This window comes from Mus caroli, unplaced genomic scaffold (assembly GCF_978045245.1).
Source record: "Mus caroli unplaced genomic scaffold, Mus_caroli_1 scaffold_2, whole genome shotgun sequence".
Lineage (NCBI taxonomy): Eukaryota > Metazoa > Chordata > Mammalia > Rodentia > Muridae > Mus > Mus caroli.
The window spans coordinates 108,648,288-108,670,485 of record NW_028227257.1 but is presented as its reverse complement, the minus strand read 5'-3'; the positions used below and the strand labels follow the sequence as shown (position 1 = coordinate 108,670,485).

The following is a 22,198-nucleotide window of genomic DNA, read 5'->3' as shown; positions in this document are numbered from 1 at the left end:
CTGAAGTAGATTCTAAAATGATCAGATACCTTCCTCAACCTCCATGTGGAAATCAGTCTTATTACTTCCTATTCTTCTTTATTAAAAAAAAAAAATCATATTTAAACCAAGGAATTTAAGGATCAGAAAGGATTCTGGGGTTCCAGGATGTAGCTTGTCAGTAAAGCAGCTTTATAGAGTGTGCTAGGCTCTGCCTTCATTCCCCAGCATTGTGGAGGGAAGGACAGGAAAGGGTGATAGGTGGGCTATAAGAATGTTCAGCAGTCTGTAACTGAGCTTGTCCATCTACAGCAGTGTCAGAGGCTCCTGGAAAGCTCACTTTACCTAGAGGAATCCTGGCTTTATCTGTTTCATAAATACTGCCTTTTGCACAGGAGTCCTTATAGAAGTAAAAGACAAAAGTCCTCAGGGATCTTAGGACTATTTATTTTGCTGGGCACTGGTCCCTTTAATCCCTGCACTTGGGAAACAGGCAATTGGATTTCTGAGTTCAAGGCTAGCTGGTCTACAAGAGTGAGTTCTAGGATAGCCAGGGCTATTCAGAGAAACCATGTCAAACACAAAACAAAAGACTGTTCGTTTTGGTTAACTTTTCTTCCTGCCCTATTTACTAGTTCCTGTGACTGCAACTTGGCTGTATTTACTGTGTATTACCCTGATAGCCACAGCCACAAGTACACATGAGACAGGCTAAGTCAGTGCATCCCAGTGCAATGATCTGTAATATGGAAATGTCCTGGAGTGGCATCATCCCATGACTACCAGGAGTCACCTTTGGCTGGTACAGTGGAAAAGTTGCATTTTCAATTTAAATTTGTCTAAACTTGAATAACCATGTACAGTTGGTAGCTCCCACCTTGCAAGAGGCAGATGTAGTGTTTCCCCCCCCCCCCTCCTTTATGAGTTGCTAGACAAGGAGGCACACTTTCTTCAGGAGATTTATTTGACTGTATTAGTTAGGGTTTAACTGCTGTGAACAGACACCATGACCAAGGCAACTCTCATAAAAACAACATTTCATTGGGGCTGGCTTACAGGTTCAGAGGTTCAGTCCAGTATCATCAAGGCGAGAACATGGCAGCATCCAGGCAGGCCTGGTGCAGGAGGAGCTGAGAGTTGTACATCTTGTTCTGCAGGCCTCTAAGAGAAGACTGACTTCCAAGCAGCTAGGACTAGGATATTAAAGCCCACACCCACAGTGACACACCTACTCTGACAAGGCCACACCTCCTAATAGTGCCACTCCCTGGGCCAAGTGTATTCAAACCACCACACCAAGTTTTATTTCAAATGGTAGCTCCCACAGCCTGTGAACCAGATAGAAGTAAATCGGGAACGGTTTCCGTTGTTGACTGAAGAAAATAAGAGCAGAAAGTAGAATTGCACTTTTGTGCTCCTTTAGAGTGACCTAAACTGAGGAGCCTGGGTTCCTCCCGTTGAAGGGTTGCACGGGTGGTTCAGAATCCAGGGAAACCAACAGCAATTACTCCTCCATTGGAATTTATTCTCTGATTCACACTACCAATTGGTCCAGAGGTCCCCAGCTGAGAGTATTGTCCCATAAAATTTACTGCAGAAGCAGATAAACACACCATACTCATGTTTTATTTTGACTTGTACTAAGTGTTACAGACTTTATTTTCCATCATTTGTCTCAGTAGACTGCAGAAGGGACTGTTTTTGACTTTTCTAAAGAGTCCATTTTGCAAGGAAAAAAAAAAAATCACTTGAAGTTCCAGTCAAATGTGCATGTGTTTTCCTTTTAGGATGACCCTAAGATTTCTGCTAGAAATATAAAAGTCAATTTGTTGGTGTGTGTCATCTTTATGTAGGGACACTGAGTGACAGACTCTGTTAAATGCTGGCACGGGGTGACGGCGCAGTGACTGCTCACTTAAGTTAAAGTCTGAGGTGTTCTGTTCTTTAGCTTTCAAACACGAAACTGTAAAATTGACTAAATACCTTGCTTCCTTGTAGTGTGGTTTCTTCAAGAGAAATAAGAAAGATCATTACGATGCCACCTATCACAAGGCTGAGATCCATACTCAGCCGTCTGATAAAGAGAGGCTTACTTCCGATGCATAGTATTGATCTACTTCCATAATTGGTAATTGATCAATGTTTTTCATCGCTAGCTTTGGGACCTGCTGTGGTTGTGGTGGCTAACTTAAGAGCGACAGCTTGCTGTGTCTGTCCCATTAACAGTTGTTTCCAAGTGGCTTGCCTTGCTTGGATTTATTTATTTTTGTTATTTCACTTGATAGCTCAGTTGTTGTTGTTGTTGTTGTTTGTTGTTGCACAAAGAATCTTCTGTTGCAGGTGAGTTATTTTGTGTTCTCGTTAAACAACACCACAGCAATGAAGGCAGCCACGCTGATTTGTCTGATTAGGTTTTAAGAGCTCCGTAGCTGCCCTTTGAATGTGTTCTTATATCGTGTCCCACTCGGAATTTCAAAACTGCATGAGAAATCGGCCCAGATTTCTTGTTCGTTTTGGAATTTCCTGGGGACAGGAGCTTTTGTCAACTGCCTGCTTAGCCCGTTGCATGTGGGAGAGTTTGTGTATCTCCTGGGAAGAGGCTCTCTTGTCCTTGTCTTCATGGTTGTCCTTGTTCTAGAGCGATGGCCAAGCTCGGGGTGCTTCTTACTGCCGCTTGGACGTGGTCCTGTGCTAGCTAAGCATGCGCCCTCCTTTTCCCTCCTTTCTCTCCTGGGCCAAAGCCATTACAACAGAGAATCCTTGTCAGCACGTGGGCTTCTTGAATACTTCAGGACATGGTCCTTTGCCCAAGTAACCACCAGCATGCAAAAAATTCTAGCACCCAAGTACTGAGGTGGTTTCTACTTCAAGATGTTGTAATGGAGTTTGACCAGGTTTCATGTTCATAGCCCCTTTCTTCCGACCTTGGCTCTCAGCTGATTTTAAGTTCATATTTCTCTCCTATGATTTATAAACCCATGGAAACAGGAACTATTGTTGATTCCCTTTTCTCTCCTATGGGCAAGAGGGATTTCAGTTATTGCTACGGTTCCTTTCCAAGGTATTGGCCCAGTGATCCCAACATGGCCATTTTGATTGTACATTTCAACTGCATTTTCTTCTGTTTTTAAATGGGGCAGACAGAAGTCATATTTTATAATAAGTATATTGATTTTTTCTGCACAGAATTACAAATGAGACCATAGAGAAATGGCCTAAACCAAACTCCAGGCCCATTTGGGATTGGGATTTTTGCCTTGCCTTGTGGCAATTTTATAACACAACATTCTTCAATATAATTATTCTATTCCTGTTGCCGTCACAAAATAAGGACATTAACTGATCATTCTACATAGATCCCTCTTCTGAACTGCATTTTTAAATTTGAAAAGACTCCTTTGAAAAGAAAAAAAAACATGTAAATTCTTGTTTATAACTTCTAATAATCTGGTTCAAAAATCTTAAGCATATTTTTAAATGCACTTTTGTTTAGGTTGAATTTTTTAAAGTGAATAAACTTTAATAATTTGGCTTCTTTACTTATCCCTCCCCTCCACAAGCCCCCTCCCCCTTTCTTTCCTTCCTGTTTTTAAAGGAAGAAGAGAAATTGGGGAATGCTCCAAAATTGAGTGTAGCGATGCTGCCCGTGAGTCCTGTGAGGTTCATGACTGACTGGTGTTCTTATGCAACAAATTACTTTGTAACTCATTAACAAAACAGCGTAATTGGAAGCAGCCCACCGAGTCTACCCAATGACTATTGATAGACTATTGATTGGGTGATAAGAAGCCCGGGGAGGAGAGAATCATGTTAGAGGAACATGGTGTACCAAATAGCGTTTGTAAAATTACCTGTGATCTGATTCACAGCTTATTAATGGGTGAGAAATAGTGATTTTTTTTCTTCTTTATACCCTTAGAGAAATGCTCTTAAGCTGGCCATGGTATGCACACGCCTATTATCCAGCACTAGGGAGCTTCAGACCAGATGATGTTGAGTTTGAGGCAAACCTTGGCTACAGAGCAAGCTCCAGTTCCCTACACACAAATACAAGATGTTTTATAATGAAATAGCTGAAGCTGTAAAATGTAAAGAAGGTGGACACTTGACTTTTCTGTGGGGCCCACATCCGTTCTCCCTGCTTACCCCACTGCCTACTTTTTCTTAAAAGGAATCGGTGCCTTTTCCAAGCACTCCAGAGGGAGACCTAGCTGCACCGAGTGCTTACAAGTTCTGGTGTATGCACCAGGTCTTCAGATTAACTAACTTCCATCTTGTTTTTCTGTCCCCCACCCCTTCCAGTGTGGATTCTTTAAGCGCTCTAGGTACGATGACAGCGTTCCCCGATACCATGCGGTGCGGATCCGGAAAGAAGAGCGAGAGATCAAAGATGAGAAACACATGGATAGCCTCGAAAAAAAACAGTGGATCACCAAGTGGAATGAAAATGAAAGTTACTCATAGAGGGAGGGCACAGGAAAGAACACCTCACACTACCCAAAGCCCCCCTTATTTTCTCCAGCTCAGAAATTCAGGTGGCTTCAAAGCCTGCTCAGCTCCCCCATCATATGATTTCAGACTGACGACACCCAGTACGGACCTACAGTTTCAACTGTGGATATTGTTACACCTAAGGCTCCTGTTTTGCACAGCCAAATGTAAGACTGGTAGAGTGGATTTTTCTTTAACTGCCTTAATTTAACTTTCCGGATTGCCTTTGTTTTTGACGTGGCTGACTTCCACACGCTGGGGCAGGGCCTGCCCATCTGCACTGCTGGGACGCTCTCCCCCCGAGGTCACCTGTGCTAACAGAGTGGCTATCCCAGCCTGCTCCCACAAGCGTTCTTCTCATAAGATTGGAGAAGCTGCAAGGTAATTGTCCCTTGGCTCAAGACTCTGCCAATGGATAGCTGTGCCTCTGGTGAAAATTCAGTCTTAAATTAAATGTGCAATAGAAGGTGATGTTACCCTTTGGCCTTCTCTCTCCATCTCCTAGAAGTGAGGACCCTTGCTGACGCCAAATGCGCACAGGTTCCCGTCTCCCTTGTCAGTAAAGCACAGGGTGGACAGACTTGAATGCTAGTTACGTTTGTTTGTATATGATATTTATTTTTCTTCAAGCCATCTTGTTGTTGACTAATAGGCCAAAGATGCTTCTGGGTGGTTTAAGCAATGAGAATGAGAACCTGGGAGGTCTTTTTGTTGTGGTTGTTCTGACCTTAATTATTTACTGCAAAAACAAAAGTTCTTTATAAACATGCAAGGGTCATTTTAATAACTTAAACTCACCTGTACATGATACCATAATTGCCTTTCCGGCAGGCCTTCCCCCAACCCAGAAAGTTTGACAAAGGGGGTTAGCTGTAGGACATTTCGTCCTTCCCCAGCAGTGGATGTACCGTTTTGAGCCCTGTGTGGAACTTCTGAACTTTGTGCTGTAACTTTCAGAACTCTTAGACATGGGTGTGCTCACTGAACTCTAGGGTCTGTGTGCTCAATGCTGCCAACGCTGTATTCAGGACCTGAAGTGAGTACTACCCGTGTGGATCCAGACCAATCCAGTGTGAGACTACTGAAGAACATCTGTTGCCAGAACGGCCACACCAAACAGATGGAGTGCCCCAGCACTTAGCTTCTTAAATAACATCGGAACCATTCAGCCAGCGAGTCCGTGTTTGCTTTTTGTTCAAATTGTTCACCGAATCTAAATTCCTCCAAAGGACTTGTGACTACTCTTAGCTCATTGCTAAAGTGCTTGCCTACCGTGCCTCGGCTCGCCTTGGTTGGTTGTAAAAATGGTAGGAGGGGGAAAACAATTATATTTTATATATGTTCAACAGAGATTGAATATATTATCAAATCTTTTTTTTTAAATTGTGCTTTAAAATAATTAATTTATATGGAGAGCAACAACAGCAAACAGGTGCTAATTTGTTTGGATATTAATTATATAAGCAGTTCTCTATCTTATTTTAAGACTGGGTCTCAAGTAACCCAGGCTGGCCTTGAACTCCTTAGGTAACTTGGGATAGTTTTGAACTTCCGGTCCCCCTGCCTCCCCACCCCAGGGCTGTGATTGCAGGTGTGCGCTTGGGACTGACCCCAGGCTTTGTCGGTGCTAGGGCAGCACTCTGCGACTGAACTAGGTCCCAGCCACTTCTCTGTCTTTTAAAAGAACAAAACATTGCTAAATGTGCCATTATTGCTTTGAGTTTTAATTTTTTTTCTTTCTTTCATAAAACATTACAGTCTTAAGATATTAAAGACTTTTATTCTGGTTCTACTTCTGTCTTTTCACTCAAAACTGGTTTTACAAATGATGCCTTGTTTACAGAAAGCTCTCTACCACAGGGCCTAGTCGTGTGTAAAGTCTCAGTTTCTCGCTGGGGTATCTTGCACACTGGCTTTAAAGGACACAGCTAAGAAGCTGATATCTTGACAGTGTTTGTAGACCTTTGTTTAAAAAATGAATGTCCTGGAAAGGGTTGGGAGGGAGTTCAACAACAAAGAAACAAGAATGTCATGTTTAAATTTAATAGTTGTCTAAAATGTCATCTCAAGTCAAGTCACTGGTCTGTTTGCATTTGATAGGTTTTTATACTAACTAGCATTATAAGATTATTTCATAATTAGAAAATACCTGTGGATATTTGTATAAAAGTGTGAAATAAATTTTTTACAAAAGTGCTCATCGCTTGTTAACACAGCATCGTGTATGTGAAAGCAAACTCTTAAGATTATAAATGACAACCTGAGTTGCCTTTCTTTGTATTCCATCAAGCCAAAGTAAAGCTTTCAATATTTGTTTAGTGTCCCATATAATTATAAATGTGATTGAAGGTTTGTAATTTTATTTATTTTAGTGTGTATGCTTTTATGTGTGCATGTGTGCCCCCAGAGTGCATGCTGAGGTCAGAGAACAGCTTTTGGGAGTTGTTTTCTCTCTCTCTGTCTGTCTCTCTCTTTCTCTCTCTCTCTCTCTCGATTTATTCTCGATTTATTTCATGCATGTGGGTACACAGTCGCTGTCTTCAGACACCCCAGGAGAGGGCATCAGACTCCATTACAGATGCTTGTGAGCCACCCTGTGGTTGCTGGGAATTGAACTCAGAATGTCTGGAAGAGCAGTCAGTGCTGCTGACCGCTGAGCCGTCTCTCCGGCCTCGAGTTGGTTCTCTCTGTCCAGCATGTTGCTATGCATCCATCAAGCTTGGATCCTCAGTCTTGGCAGCAGGTGCCTGCTGAGCCATCTCATTGGCCTTTGGAGTTATTTGAAGATGTTATTGTTGTTTTAAATCTTCTTTTGAATCTATTATTTACCTGTCTGGTTTTTTTTTTTTAACAAGTCATAGAAATATAGTCTTACAGATGATTTAGACCTGTAAACTGGGAGCTGTCTTTTTTCATTTTGATGCTCTGCTAAGGTGTTTCTGGGTCTTGTTTTTTGTTTTTTGTTTCAATGATCCTATGGCTTAAAAATGAAGATTCGTATAGCCAAGTTGCTTCTACGTGGACATTGTGAGACGAGTCCAGCTATGATGGAACATTTAGTTAATAGCCTAGTTTGACAGAATCCATCAGTCAGAAAATACTTCAGCAGGGCATTTCATTTAGATGTAAGCAGTTTTCTACAACTTCTCTAGCTGGATTATCACAATTAATCCAAGAAAATAAAATGCATAGATAGTATCCAGACACTGTAGCACACCCTGACATGAATACATTTCCAATCTGACATACATTGTTTGCCAGCTACATGGAGTGACTTTTTTATTACAATTGTTCTATACTGGCTCTTGCCTTTCTCGGTTCTTTGGAAACAAGCAGGTACTGCTGCTCCATGAAATATGTAATTGGTACCTTGAATGACTTAGGTCAGTGCCTTTTCATAGCTTTAATTCACATGTCCATTATGTGGCTATTCCATGCTTAACTCCCACAGCAACAGGCAACCATCACAGCCATTGAGTCTGACCTTAGCTGTGGTTTCCCTCGAACTGGGATACAGGTGACATGGACCAGAGGTCCTGCTGTCAGAAGTCACACAGGAACTCCCATGAACAGTGGTGGTATGGGAGGGTTTTCTGCCACAGAGGGATTCATAAAGGAAATGTTGCAAGCGGGGGATGCTTTATTGTTGCAAAATGCTTGCCACAAATGCCATGGGCCACACAGCCCTGATTTATGCTTTACCCTTGTGGCTAAGTATTACTATTCCAGGATGTGGGAAGAGTGTAGGTGGGAGGTGCTTTCAACTCTCTCCAGACCAGGAAAGCAGGACTGAGATCAGGCTTCTAAAGAAGTATCTCAGTGGGACAGTGGGAGGGGAGTGGGGAATTGAGGGAGAGTGAAATGCTGGAGGTGGTGAGGGCCTGGCTAATGTGTTCTCAGGACTGAGAGGACAAATGACCCGCGTAGTGTAAAGAATTATCCAAAGACAGTTCCTGAAGACCAAAGGGTCGGAGGTGGGGGTGGGGGCCACTGGGAGGAAGAAAGTCCTCAGAGAGTTGAGTCTAGACCTCAGATCTCAGAAAGTGACTTTCAAAAGCTAATAGGAGGGGGCTGGAGAGATGGCTCAGTGGTTACGAGCACCGACTGCTCTTCTAAAGGTCCTGAGTTCAATTCTCAGCAACCACATGGTGGCTCACAACTATCTGTAATGAGTCCTGAGTTCAATTCCCAACAACCACATGGTGGGTCACAACTATCTGTAAAGAGATCTGACGTCCTCGTTTGGTGCATCTGAAGACAGCTCCAGTGTACTTATGTATAATAATCTTAAAAAAAAAAAAAAAAAAGGACAGCTAATAGGAGGCTGTCCTTCCCTGCAGTCCTGATTAAGGTCAAGGACAAAAAGCCTGCTGATTTTTTTGTTTTGTTTTGTTGGACCTTAAAAACTGGTTTCTGCTAACCCCTTCCCAGGGGGTGGGGCATAGAGATGGCTGATCTAGTTGCCTGAATGTAGGAGTTTCCCTTTGCTAATTTAATTCTTTATGTTTATTTACTTGTATGTCTATATATGTGAGGAGACATTCGTATGTCAGCATCAGTGTGAAGGAGTGACAGGAGTTGGTTCTATCATGTGGGACCCGGAAACTGAACTCATGTGATCAGGCTTGGGACCTGGCACCTTTACTCCAGTGCCATCTGGCTCCTACCCCCCTCGCCTTTTAATTTTATTGGTGTGTGTGTGTGTCTGTGGAGTTACAGTTGGTATAAGCCACAGGACAGGAATGCTGGGATTGGATCCCACACTTCCTCTACAGGCGGCTGGCCCTTTAAAAACAACTGTTTATTTGTAGGGAGCGTCCTTGATTAGGATCAGAGGCTAACTCTGTACAGAGGTGCTAGCAACAGACCTCATCTAAAGGGAATGCATAAGGGGGATGCATGGCTAAGTACTCTAAACATAAGCTTTTCAACAAAACAAACGGAAAACCCCAGATGGAGAAAGCTGGTTCCAGCCTAGCCCCTCTGCAGGCAGGCGCTCAAAGGGCAAAGCTAAGCAGATAATGAGTGGCGATTACTCCGGAGTGAAGGAGTCAAGTGCAATTTTGTAGCTGTGAACAAAGCTTAAGTGCTTCATCTTGCTGCCCTGGCCTGATGCATCTTAGTTGGACTGTCTCTGCCAGGGCAAGGAAATAGACCAGGAGAGGAGAGGTCAGATACAATTTCTCTTTATCCATCTAGAACATCTGCCCCAAGTCCTCCACTATAGGGTCAGAATGCACTGCTTTTGTTATCTCAGAGCCTGGCGGGTAAATGTTCAATTCACCAATAATAGGATTTAGGTGGGTGTTCTATTAAAGCCCATCATTTGTTAGCTGAAAGTGTGTGTGTGTGTGTGCGCGCGCGCGTGCGCGCGCGCTCGTATACACACGCAGGTTAAGTTAGGTTCTGGGAAACAGAAACAACATACTGGCTCTGGCCTTTCTAAACGACCTTTATAAATCTTGCTTTATTACCCACCCCACACCTACCTTTCTGATGATGAAACCATGTAGCCTAGCCTGGCCTCAACTCCTAAACTTAAGAGTTTTTTTTCTGACACTTTCTCGGAAATATAAACGGAGACAGATGGTATTAGCCAGATATGGTGACACCCCTTTACTCTCAGCACTCGGGAGAGGCAGATGAATCCCAGGCCAGACTCAACTATTACCAAATGTTCCAAATAAGCCAGGGCTACACAGGAAGACCTTATCTCCCTACAACAATGAAAAGATAGCATTAATAAGTTTGAGAGAACTGTTTTGCTTGTCTCACAGAGCCAGGTTGTCGTTGACTTTATTAGGTAGCTGAGGATGACATTCCTGTCCCCACCTTCCTAAATTAACTTTATACTTAGCACGATTAAAATCCCCAAGTGGAGATACTGACAGTTGAATTGTGAGCCTTTCTGGGTGAATCTTAAACTTGCCCTGAGAGTAATCCCATTCTAAGTACGGCCACAGTGAAGACTGCCTTAAAGATCACCAAGTCCCTGAGAGTAATCCCATTCTAAGTAAGGCCACAGTGAAGACTGCCTTAAAGATCACCAAGGGGCCTGTGTTTTCAGAGTCTTCTGTCCACGGAATAAAAGTGCCTCTTGTTTGTGGTAACGTCCGTGCCTGGCTGAGCGGCTAGAGATGCCATCCTCAATGCAGACACGTGGGTGTTACCTAAGAGGTCAGACCTGGGGCAAGTCAGCCTCACCTCTTAATAATGTCATCCTGCAATCATGTGACCCTGTGGGTGGGGGTGTAGTCTCTGGTCTGGGCTCTTGTTCCTCCATCTATAAAATAAAGAATTCCTTTCTTACAGGGAGGCAGTGCAACTACTTGGAAGTACTTATTAGTGTTAAGTAATTTTTACTTACACTTTTTATTGTGCAGAGTCAAAACGTTTAAGTAGGAAGAAAGCAAGGAAACACTGCTAATTTTTATTAGTGAAACCTTCTGTCTTCTCATTATCAACCCACGATTTACTCTTGAGAGTTGGGCATCAGATGCTCGGTGTGAAACACATAATATACACGCAGACAAAACACTCATACAAATCTCTAAAGGCTTTTTAAAGAATCCTTTTATATTGAAAGTACTTTTTAAGGTTCCATTTCATGTATGTGTCTCTGTGAGTATGTATCACAGGTGTGCCCTCTGAGGCCAGAGAAGAGCATCCCCTCACCTGATGTGGGTGCTGGGTCCTCTGGGTGAGCAACAAGCACTCCCAACACTTAACCCCTAGTCAAGTACCTTTAAGTGTTGAGTCTCTTTGCTTTGTCTTAATAGCATGGCGTAAGGAAGTTCCTGCTGCAGTGAATACAGAAAAAAAGCAGCTAGGGATTGTTACTGTTGGAACACACAGTGCTCTAAGCTGATGTGCTCTGGATGCTTGGCTCTCGGCTGCTACTGCTGCTGCTGCTGCTGCTGTTCCAGGGGTTGTGAAAAGTTAAGGATTTGGAGCCTGGCTCCACTTGGGACATGCCACGGTGGTTACATCTGCCATTGCTTCTGTCTGCCACCATGTGTGAACTCTGCCACCATGTGTGAATGCTGCCACGGCGTGTTCCCACTGCTTCAAACTCAGCCACTGCCTTCTTGCCTCTGCTGCCATGGTGGCCTGTGACTGTCAGAAACCTGTCAGGTATGGTCACAGCAGTGAGCAAAGTAACTAATAAAGATCTTAATGAAAAAATGAAGTTAAAATCCTTGCAAACAGGACATTGGATGGACGACAGCATTTACATAGGCAAAAGTTTAAGGGTTGGTGTGTGTCTGTGGTTTTCTTTCTTGTTGCTGCCGTTTGTTTTTGAGACACAGTCAAACTTTAACTCAGGCTGGTCATAAACTGATTATATAAGCCAGACTAGCATTGAATTTGTGATGGTTTGGCCTCAGACCCCTGAGAGCTGAGATTATTAGCACACACCCCACTGGGTCCAACTTGAAATTGGTTAGTATATGTAAAACAAGATACTACTGAGTGATTGGGTTGGAATGGATAAACTCCTGTTTAAAAAGATAGTTAAAAAAAAACCAAGCTTATTAGAATGTATATTTCATATGTATATATGAGAAGTGAACTGCAGTTCCACTTGTATACACCACACACACACACACACACACACACACACACACACACGTGTATACACACACATGTGCACGCACCACAGTACTTGCAATACAGAAAATGAAAGTTGGACATAAAACTAGCATTCTCAAAGACATGTAACAGCGCATTATCAACAGGAAGCAGTAAATTTTTTCAGAAGACAGGGCATAGGACAAAGGCTTTGAGTCTAGAGGTAGCAATTGCAGTCAGCAAATGAGAAACAGAAAATCCAGTTGGTAAAGTTTGTGAACAGATTCCCTGGGTGCCACCTCCAAGCTGGTAAGACAGGAAAACTGTTTTTAAATCCACTTCTGTTTTGAAGACTCCGCATGCTGGTTAAGAGGCTAGAACATCTGGACTGTGGAGAGATGGGATGTGGCAGATCATGAGCCTTGGATGATACAGTCTTTTTTTCACATGTGTGTGGGTGCAGATGGAAGCCCAACATTTATGCCAGTGGCTTCCTTGATTTTTCCCACCAGTTTGCTTTTTGGTTGCTATTAGGAACACTAAAAGACTTGTACGGCTTACATGTCCTGATTATTGTCTATTGCTGAGGGAAGCCAAGGCAAAAATGTAAGCAAGGCAGGAATCAGGAGACAGGGACTGAAGCAGAGACCATGGGGAAATGCTGTTCACTGTCTTGCTCAGTCTGTGTTCTTATATACCCCAGAACACCTGCCCAGGGTGCCTCTGTATATGACCTTACAGGCGTATGAATACTGGCAAAATTCTGGAATATATTATTAAATCTAGCCTCTAGCCTCTACCACTCTAGAGCTAAGAATGCTATCTGAGATTTTTCCACTCTGCTCTGGCCCTCTTGCCTGAAGCTCTCATTAACATACTTAGTAAGTACACTGATTTATGGCTTCCTTCTGTCCTATAATTATGAAATTTTATATAGCATCTGCCACAGTGGAGTGCTTTACTCGGAGCAAGGTGAACCCATGTTATAGACCTTGAAAACTCATATTTGGCTCAGAATAAACGAACTCTTGCTCCCTTCGGGTCAGAGTTTCGTTTTATGTCCATACCTTTGTCTTCCCTTGTAGCAGGGCAAAGGAAACCATAGCTTTGAAATCTGCCCCTTTTTTGTAGGCAAATATGGGAGAGCAGAGAGCCCTGCCGTATCTCTTTCTTTCATTCAACACTCCATCACTCCATCGTTTTGTGGGGAAGCATATTCTAGTCTTACATTCTTTCATAATTCGGAACTCAGCAGATTTTTTTTGACCCCCTGGAGACATATTCTAGTCCTACATGCTGGGTAATTCAGACCTCAGGAGATCTCACCTTGAGTCTCTGAGACATAGGAAGAGAAAAGGCCACCCATGCCTTCTGAGTTAAGGTCTGAAAAAGCAGGCATGTGCACCAATGGAGGCTGGCAAGCAGCTGCGTGTTGAAAGGAGAGTGAAGTGATTGAGAGGACTTAGGACACCCAGAGTGTCAGGGGTACCATGCTTAGGAATTCGGTCCGTATCTGAAAAAAAAAAAAAGAGATAAGGAAAACGAAAAGTCATGTTTTCTCAGTTAGAATGCAGAAACGCAGGCAGACCTAGCAGTGCTATACAGCAGAAGGTCTGGAAGCAGCTGCCTCATGGGAGAGGCATCTTCACAGCATGAGTACACTAGCTCCCTGTCTTAGCCAGGTTTCTATTCCTGCACAAACATCATGGCCAAGAAGCAAGTTGGGGAGGAAAGGATTTATTTAGCTTACACTTTCCATATTGCTGTTCATCACCAAAGGAAGTCAGGACTGGAACTCAAGCAGGGCAGGAAGCAGGAGCTGATGCAGAGACCATGGGGGGATGTTACTTACTGGCTTGCTTCCCCTGGCTTGCTCAGCCTGCTCTCTTATAGAACCCAGGACTCCCAGCCCAGGGATGGCATCACCCACAATGGACCCTTCCCCACCTTGGTCACTAATTAAGGAAATGCCTTACAGCTGGATCTCACGGTGCCATTTCCTCAAGGGAGGCTCCTTTCTCTGGGATAGCTCCAACTTGTGTCAAATTGGCACACAAAACCATCCAGTAAACGTCCTAATTTTTTCCCATCTCTTTAGCTGTCTTCAGGTGAATCAGCCTTCCCATGGGTCTGACTGTTGACCCGGAGAACAGGGGCACAGCTGAATCAGCTCTTTGTTGTTTTTGTTGGTTTTTTTTGTTGTTGTTGTTTTCGAGACAGGGTTTCTCTGTGTAGCCCTGGCTGTCCTGGAACTCAGAAATCTCCTTGCCTCTGCCTCCCAAGTGCTGGGATTAAAGGCGTGCGCCACCACTGCCTGACTCTGAATCAACTCTTAAAGGAGACAGTAAGATGTTGTGTCTTTACCCAGGGCAAGAAGTAGAACTAAGATTTCCATTTTACTTGAGGAAGTAGCCTTCTCTTCATTAGCCTAAACAAAGCCCCGGTTCTTCCTTTTTGTTTGTTTTTTTTCTTCATATCGTATAAAGGGGCATTTGTAGAGCTTCCCTTTCTAGTGTTACCAGGAAAACAGGAGGTGTGGTTGATTCACAGTGGCCTCCAGGGCTACTTCTGTATCAAAGGCCACCTGAACTCAGATTCTCAGGCCATGCGCATTCATATTGGCTCAGGATAAATTTGTCTTAAGTTTTTTGTTTGTTTAACTTGGATTTTTTTTTTTTTATTGTTTTGGTTGTTTTGTTTTGTTTAGATGGAATCTCACTGCTGTGAATTAAATCACTTGAAAGAAGGGACACCACCCCCCACCCCACCCCCCATTGAACACTCTACAAACAATGACTGGTTGAACTTCAGTGATGGGGAGAGGGTAGAAATTGCATGTCCAGAGCCAAATATCTTGAGGTTTTGTTTTGTTTTCCTTTCTTTTTCAAGACAGGATTTTTCTGTGTAGCCCTGGCTGAGATTAAAGGCATGCACCCCACCTCAGTCCTCACTCCCCAGCCTCCCACCCTTCTGCTTATTGGGCTACTTTTAGCCCCTAAAATAGCTTCTTAATTTCCACCTCTGAGTGTAACATAATATCCAGTGACTATCCAATCTTTTTGGAACATATGAACAGACTTCCCAACTTCTACCAACTCAAAATCTACAATGTCCTTAGCCAGTATCTGACAGAGGCCTACAGCAGAGGTTCCCCATCTTTGCTCTAACCCGTCTTCCAGATAGTTCCAGCAATACATTTAAAATTTTCCTTTTAGCCGGGCGTTGGTGGCGTACGCCTTTAATCCCAGCACTCGGGAGGCAGAGGCAGGCGGATTTCTGAGTTCGAGGCCAGCCTGGTCTAAAAAGTGAGTTCCAGGACAGCCAGGGCTATACAGAGAAACCCTGTCTTGAAAAAACAAAACAAACAAACAAAAAAAAAAATTTCCTTTTATATTATGTGCATTGCTGTTTTTGCCTGCATGTATATCTGTGTGAGGGTGTCAGATCCCATGGAACTGGAGTTACAGGCAGTTGTGAGCTGCCACATAGTTACTGGGAATTGAACCCAGAGCCTCTGGAAGAGCAGCCAGTGCTCTTAACCACGGAGCCATCTCTCCAGCCACTCTCCTGTGGACAAGCCTGTGGTGCATTCTCTTGATTGATGGTTGATATTGGAGGGCCCAGCTCACTCTGGGCAGTATTGTTCCTGGGCTGGTAGTCTGGATGCTATAGGAGAGCAGGCTGAGCAATTTATGAGGAACAAGCCACTAATCAGCGCTCCTCGGTGGCCTCTGAGAAGGGCCAGGGGATAACTCTCAGGGGTCAGTTGTCTCCTTCCACGGAGTGGATCCTGCAGAGCCATCAAAGTTGGCAGCAAGCACCAGCACTCACTGAGCTGTCGTGCTAGGCCCTCAAATTATCTTTTACCAGTACCAATCCCAGTGTGTCTAAAACCAGACTTCTGTATCTATGACCAGCTGTGAATTCTTATTATACCCCTGCTGCACCTTCACTTAGACTCATGTGCATGTCTCTATTGATTCTTAGGGGAAAATTCACACACACCCCAATATCTACAAAGGCATAAAAGATCTAGTGTTGACAACTGTTTTGTTTTTTTTTGTTTGTTTGTTTTGGGGGTTTTTAAATAATTAAGTCTTTTTTTTTTTTTAAAGATTTACTTATTTCATGTATATGGGTATACTGTTACTGTCTTCAGATACACCAGAAAGTGGCATCGGATACCCATTATGGATGGTTATGAGCCACCATGTGGTTCCCGGGATTTGAACTCAGGACCTCTGGAAGAGCAGTCAGTGCTCTTAACCTCTGAGCCATCTCTCCAGCCCAACTGTTTTTTTCTTTTTTTTTTTTTTTTTTAACTACTCAATGACTGACTGCTTATAGCCCTGGATGGTGGTGCAAATCTTTAATCTCGGCAGAGGCAGGGTGCTCTCAGTGAGTTGGAGGCCAGCAAGGTTTAAGTAGCTAGTTCCAGGTCAGCCAAGGTTAACTAGAAAGTGTCTCTAAAACGAAAACAAAAGGACTGCACCTGACAGGAACCAGCCCATTTCCTGCCCTTTGTGCTCCTGTCTTCTCTTTAGCTTAGGGAAGTGGATTCTTCCCTGTGAGCCTTACTGGGGCGTGGGGGTTAGGTATCTTTCCTCTCTTCTTCAAAGTAGTTTTTCCAAATAAAGAACAATCTTTCCAAAGCCAGGTGTTCAGTAGTCCTTGTTTTTAATCACAGCGTTCTGGAGGCTGAAGCAGGTGAATCTCTATGAGATTCTATGTAGCCTGGTCTACATAGTGAATTCTAGGACAGTTGAACTACATAGTGAGACTCTGTCTCAAAACAAAACAAAATAAAATAAAACAAAAACAGTGCTTCGCCTAAAACAAATCCTGATCAATAGATGGCCTCCAAAGCATGCACTCTGGGTCTTCCTGTTAAGAAGGGGAGTGGGGTGGTGAAGGGCTAGATATTCTATAAGGCAAAAGCTCCCAGAGGCTTGATTGTCTTCCAGCTGTTTCATAACTCTGTAAACTGTAGAAAAACAGATTCAGCAAATCACGCTGTTAGCGGAGGGACACCTGTGCTGTTTCCCAGCAAAAGCCAACTGTACAGACTGCAAGTCTTTTTTTGTATTACCTGTTGTTTAACTTTGTCTTAAGTCTTTGAATTGGCTCTATAGTTTGTTGGTTTTTTCTAGTGCTCTCCTTTAATTTATGTGTAAATAAAAATTTTGACACATGGTAATGTATTGCTGCATGATCTTCATTCTTATCCTTTTTCTTGAAAATGATCTTTCTGGGGCTGGTGAGATGGCTCAGTGGGTAAGAGCACCCGACTGCTCTTCCAAAGGTCCAGAGTTCAAATCCCAGCAACCACATGGTGGCTCACAACCATCCGTAATGAGGTCTGACTCCCTCTTCTGGAGTGTCTGAAGACAGCTACAGTGTATTTACATATAATCAATAAATAAATCTTTAAAAAAAAAAAGAAAGAAAATGATCTTTCTAGTGCATTAAGCAGGAGTCTCAGGCAGGAAATGACAATGTACTCAGAAGGGAAATGGAATAAGATTTCGGGAAGGGACTATTTTTAGGAGTGTGAGTGAGTTAAGCCACTGGGGAACTGTGGCCACACTAGAGGAACACAAAGCCGACCAGCAGGGAGGGGCAGGGGAATAAGTGACCTTTCTCTCCTTTTGTACTCTCAGAAAGCCAGAGGGCATTGGAGACCCGGGTGATACTGTCAAACTTGTTTTCCACTGCTTCCCCACGCTTTTCTGCTAAACCTGTCTTCATGGATCATAAATTCTTGGTAAATTTAGAGTCTGGCTCAAGTCTGCTAAATTAAGAAGGAGGGGGGATTTTAAGTATAGCACATTGTGGCACATGCCTTTAACCCCAGCATTCAGAAGACAAACACAGGTGAATCTCTTGAGTTTGAAGTCAGTCGGAGATCATACACAGTGAGATCCTGTCTATAAATAAATAAATAGAATTTTAAAAAAGGATTATATAAAACATCCCACATAGATGAGTAACACAGCTCTTTTTCAATGTCCTCTCCAGCACCAGGACAACTTCTTAAGTTAGAAGCAGAAAGGTAAGATGAGGGGACAGAGAGAAGGAAGGAGAGAGAATTTGACAGACTATGTATGATCTTACTTGCTCATTCTCTACATGTCTGTGGAAGGCTGGGAAAAGAGAAACAGCACTTTATAAAACAGGTGATGGGTTGGTGAGGTGGTAAGGGTAAAAGCTGTCTCCAGGCTGTTGTGCGTTGGTCTAGTGCTGTGTATCCAGATGCTAAATTCTGAACCCTAAGATCTGGTTGCTCCCATATGAGTGAATTCCCATGTATACAAGCCTTTGTTGTGTGAGCCTTGCTCCCCAATTTAAAGCTATTGGTTAAATAAAAGTGGCTATAGCCAATTACTGGAAAGAATAGAGGCAGGTGGTGCTTCAGTTACTGGGCTGGGGGTTGTAGATAGGGAGAAAATGAAAGAAAGGAGGAGAAAGAAGACAGAGAGGGCAGGAGGTTTCCAGTAGACCAGAGGTGCATGGCCGAGGGAGGGAAGTACACTCTGAGGACAAACTGCAGCCCAGGGGAGACCCAAGTAACAGCAAGTAACGTGTGGAGCACAGCTGGGAAATAGGCAATTAGAAAAATAGATTAAGGATAGTTGTGCTAAAGCTGATTAAATAAATCGATAGGACTGTCTCCGTTACTGGGGTCTGGCCAGGTCATCTTAATAACCAATAGAGTTATTTATTTATAACATGTATAACACCACCAGTCCAGGCCCCACCACTGCTGGCAAGTAGAGGTGGAGGGAGATGAGCGGTGCTGTGCTCGATCAAGCAGAAGGATCTGGAGCTCAAGGAATGATCCAGAAAGAAGAGGAAGAAGAGAGAAAGCAGCAAGAGAGGTTGAAGTTAGAGTAGAAGTGGCCAGCCATGGTGGCACACACCTTTAGCCCAGCACTTGGGAGGCAGAAACAGGCAGAGGTCTGTGAACTGGAGAAGAGGCTGAGCTGCCTAGTGAGTTCCAGGCCGGCCATAGATATATAGTGAGGGCCTGTCTTAAAAAATAAAATAAAATAAAAATAAATAGAGAGAGAGAGAGAGAGAGAGAGAGAGAGAGAATAGAAATAGATGAGAGGCGCTCGAGAGAAGGCTCAGTAGTTAAAAGAGTACTTGTTGCTCTTGTAGAGGACCTGGGTTTGGTCCCAGCACCAACAATGGGACTCTCATGATGATCCAGAACTTTTGTTCTGGGAGATTTGATGGCCTCATCTGACACCCACAGGCACACACATGGTACACATACATAGATATAGGCAAAACACTTACACACATAATAAATCTTTAAAAGATGAATAGGAGGTTATCTGAATGATGTTTATATTCAATTTTAAATTATTTTCTACTGAACCTCTGGCACACCATGTATGTGGAATAGTTCTCATAAAATCCTAATAATGAGATACCTTTTTTGTTTGTTTGTTTTTTGAGTCAGGGTTTCTCTGTATAGCCCTGGCTGTCCTGGAACTCACTCGGTAGACCAAGCTGGCCTCGAACTCAGAAATCTGCCTGCCTCTGCCTCCCAAGTGCTGGGATTAAAGGCGTGCACCACCACGTCCCGCACATGAGATACCTTTTATTAGCTCTTTAGTAAGGCCTGGGCATTGTGTAAACATATATAACTATACTATTTATGCTACAAAGACTTATGAAGACATTTGTTGTACTTTCTTAGTACTATATTGATACTTAGTGTCTTAGTTAGGGTTTTACTGCTGTGAGCAGACACCATGACCAATGCCAAGTCTTATAAGGGGCAGCATTTAATTGGGGCAGGCTAACAGGTTCAGAGGTCCAATCCCATTATCATCAAGGTAGGAGCATGGTATTGCCCAGGCAGACATGGTGCAGGAAGAACTGAGAGTTTTATATCTTCATCTGAAGGCAAACATAGGAGAATACTGGTTTCCAGGCAGCTAGGATGAGGGTCTTAAAGCGCACACCCACAGTGACACACCTACTCTAACATGGCCACACCTTTTAATAGTGTACTCCCTGGGCTGAGCATATACAAACCATTACACTTAGAGAGATTAAGACAGTCACACATGGAAAGGCAAATGGCTGACACAGCACAGTTAAAGCATTAAGATGCAACCCAGGCTCTTTTCATTACAATACCCTATTTTCCCACAGCCTCCCAGGGCCATCCTTCTAGAGCTGTTTTCTAGATTCCTATCTAAGGGTCACTGACAAGAGCCCCTCCCTCCATGATGTCCATCTGACTGAAATGGTTGTATAACCAACAACAGTTTTCCATGTTGAATTGTGTCTGTTACTCTGTGGTTTCTATCTGCTCTCCGGGTCATCCAGAACAAACTTAATCCTTTCCAACAACAAGCTCTCCTGCATTTGACAGGATGGTGTTGTAAGATGCCTGAATTTCCTGCCCCAAATATGCTTCCTTTGGCAGATGGATTTGAGCTACAGGCCACTGGAGAAAAGCAGTAGACAGTGGAACAGCTATAAAAATAGGTTGTTTTGTTAAGGATATTTCAATTTATAATGACTTATCATTTCTCTAAACAATCATTTCACTATACTATATTGGAGATATTATATGCTGGGATTCAAGGCCACTTTTTTTTAAAAATTATCATTCCCTAGCTATACACCACAAATTTATGAATTAGGCATCTTTTTCTTGTTCTTGTTTCTTTACAGGGTCTGATGCAACAAAGGACTTAATGTTAGAGTGGCCTTAAAGACCCATTAAGAAAAAAACAAGATGGGCGGTGGTGGCACACACCTTTAATCCTAGCACTTGGCAGGCAGAGGCAGGCGGTTCTACAGAGTGAGTTCGAGGCCAGCCTGGTCTTCAGAGTGAGTTCCAAGACAGCCAGGGCTACACAGAGAAACCCCGTCTCTAAAACAAACAAACAAAAAACAAACCAAAAGAGAAAAAAAAAAAAAAAGAAAAGAAAAAAACCAAACCAAACCAAACCAAAACAAACAAACAAAAAAAACATCCAGGGGCAGGAGAGATGGCTCAGTGGTTAAGAGCACTGACTACTCTTCTAAAGGTCCTGAGTTCAATTCCCAGCACCCGTGGCTCACAACCATCTGTAATGGGATCCAGTGCCCTCTTCTGGTGTGTCTGGAAACAGCTACAGCAGTGTACTCATATAAATAAAGTAACTCTTAAACGAAAGAAAAACAAACCTCCATCTGCTAAAGGGGCCTGGGTGGAGAGCTAACAGTGCAGTTGGGCAGTGTCAATCACCTGGCCTGGGACTGCTAGGAAAGCAGACTCGCCTTCAGCTATCCTAAATAGGTAGAAGAAATATTTTGTCCTTTAATGAGATATTGTACGTTTCCTTCCCAGAATTCCTCCTTCCCCAACACTGTCCCTATAAACCACCATGAGGTACTGGGTTGGAGTCAGAAAGGCACAATTTTCCCTTTTTTCCTCCCTCCCTTCATCCCCCTCCCTCTTTGATGCTGTTTTTTCTGGTATGTTGGGCTTCCTTACCCTTTTCTCTAAGGTCCCCCTTCCCACCCTGTGGTGGACCTCTATCTGACCTCCATGCCAGTAACTGGAGCAGCATAAGTCTTTTCATTGGCTTGTTTTTTTTTGTTTTCTTTCTTTACCCCATTCTTCTACTCCAGACAGCTGCTGAGATGCACAGCTTGTATACCTTGAAGTTTTTGTTTTTGTTTTTTTCTTTTAAACTTTAATAAAATTATCCTTGAGCTTCCACTTTAGTCTATTCTCAAATTCTTTTCTAAATGAGAGTAAGAACCCCAAGAGGAGACCACAATTTCTACTGGATACTTGAGGAAAAATGATTTTCCTTTCTCTAGAATCAGAACCACTTGCTTTTGTTTCCATGTGGACAATATCCGCCCCCCTTTGTGCTACACACAGTTTGTTGGATACAGAATAACAGCTTTCTTTAAAGGGACTCTGATCTAATTTCTGTTTTTCTGTGTGTGTTGGGGGGAGGTGGGCAGGTATTTGTTTCTTTGTTTTCAGATAGGAGTCAGAATCACAGGCTGGCATGATTTCGGATGACCTTAAACTTCTCACCTCCCACATTGCTGCTTCCACTTGCAGATCGCTGAGATTATAAACTTGGGCCAACACAATATTTTGGGTTTGTGGGTGTGGGGGTGTGGGGGT

At 43.2% G+C, this 22,198-nt stretch overlaps 1 protein-coding gene across 2 annotated transcripts in view; it reads left to right on the top strand.

Annotated features, from left to right (window-relative positions):
• The window catches only part of Itga6 (integrin subunit alpha 6), a 73,627-nt gene extending 66,961 nt beyond the window's left edge, over nucleotides 1-6,666 (top strand). Inside the window, exons 25-26 of one of the 2 annotated variants that reach the window (XM_029473910.2) lie at nucleotides 1,978-2,107; nucleotides 4,282-6,666. In XM_029473910.2, the coding sequence (XP_029329770.1) occupies nucleotides 1,978-2,085 (108 nt within the window). In that variant the 3' untranslated portion in view covers nucleotides 2,086-2,107; nucleotides 4,282-6,666. The remainder of the gene's footprint in view (nucleotides 1-1,977; nucleotides 2,108-4,281) is intronic. The other variant, XM_021151742.3, reaches the window with a different exon arrangement.
• Nucleotides 6,667-22,198: the final 15,532 nt, after the last annotated feature.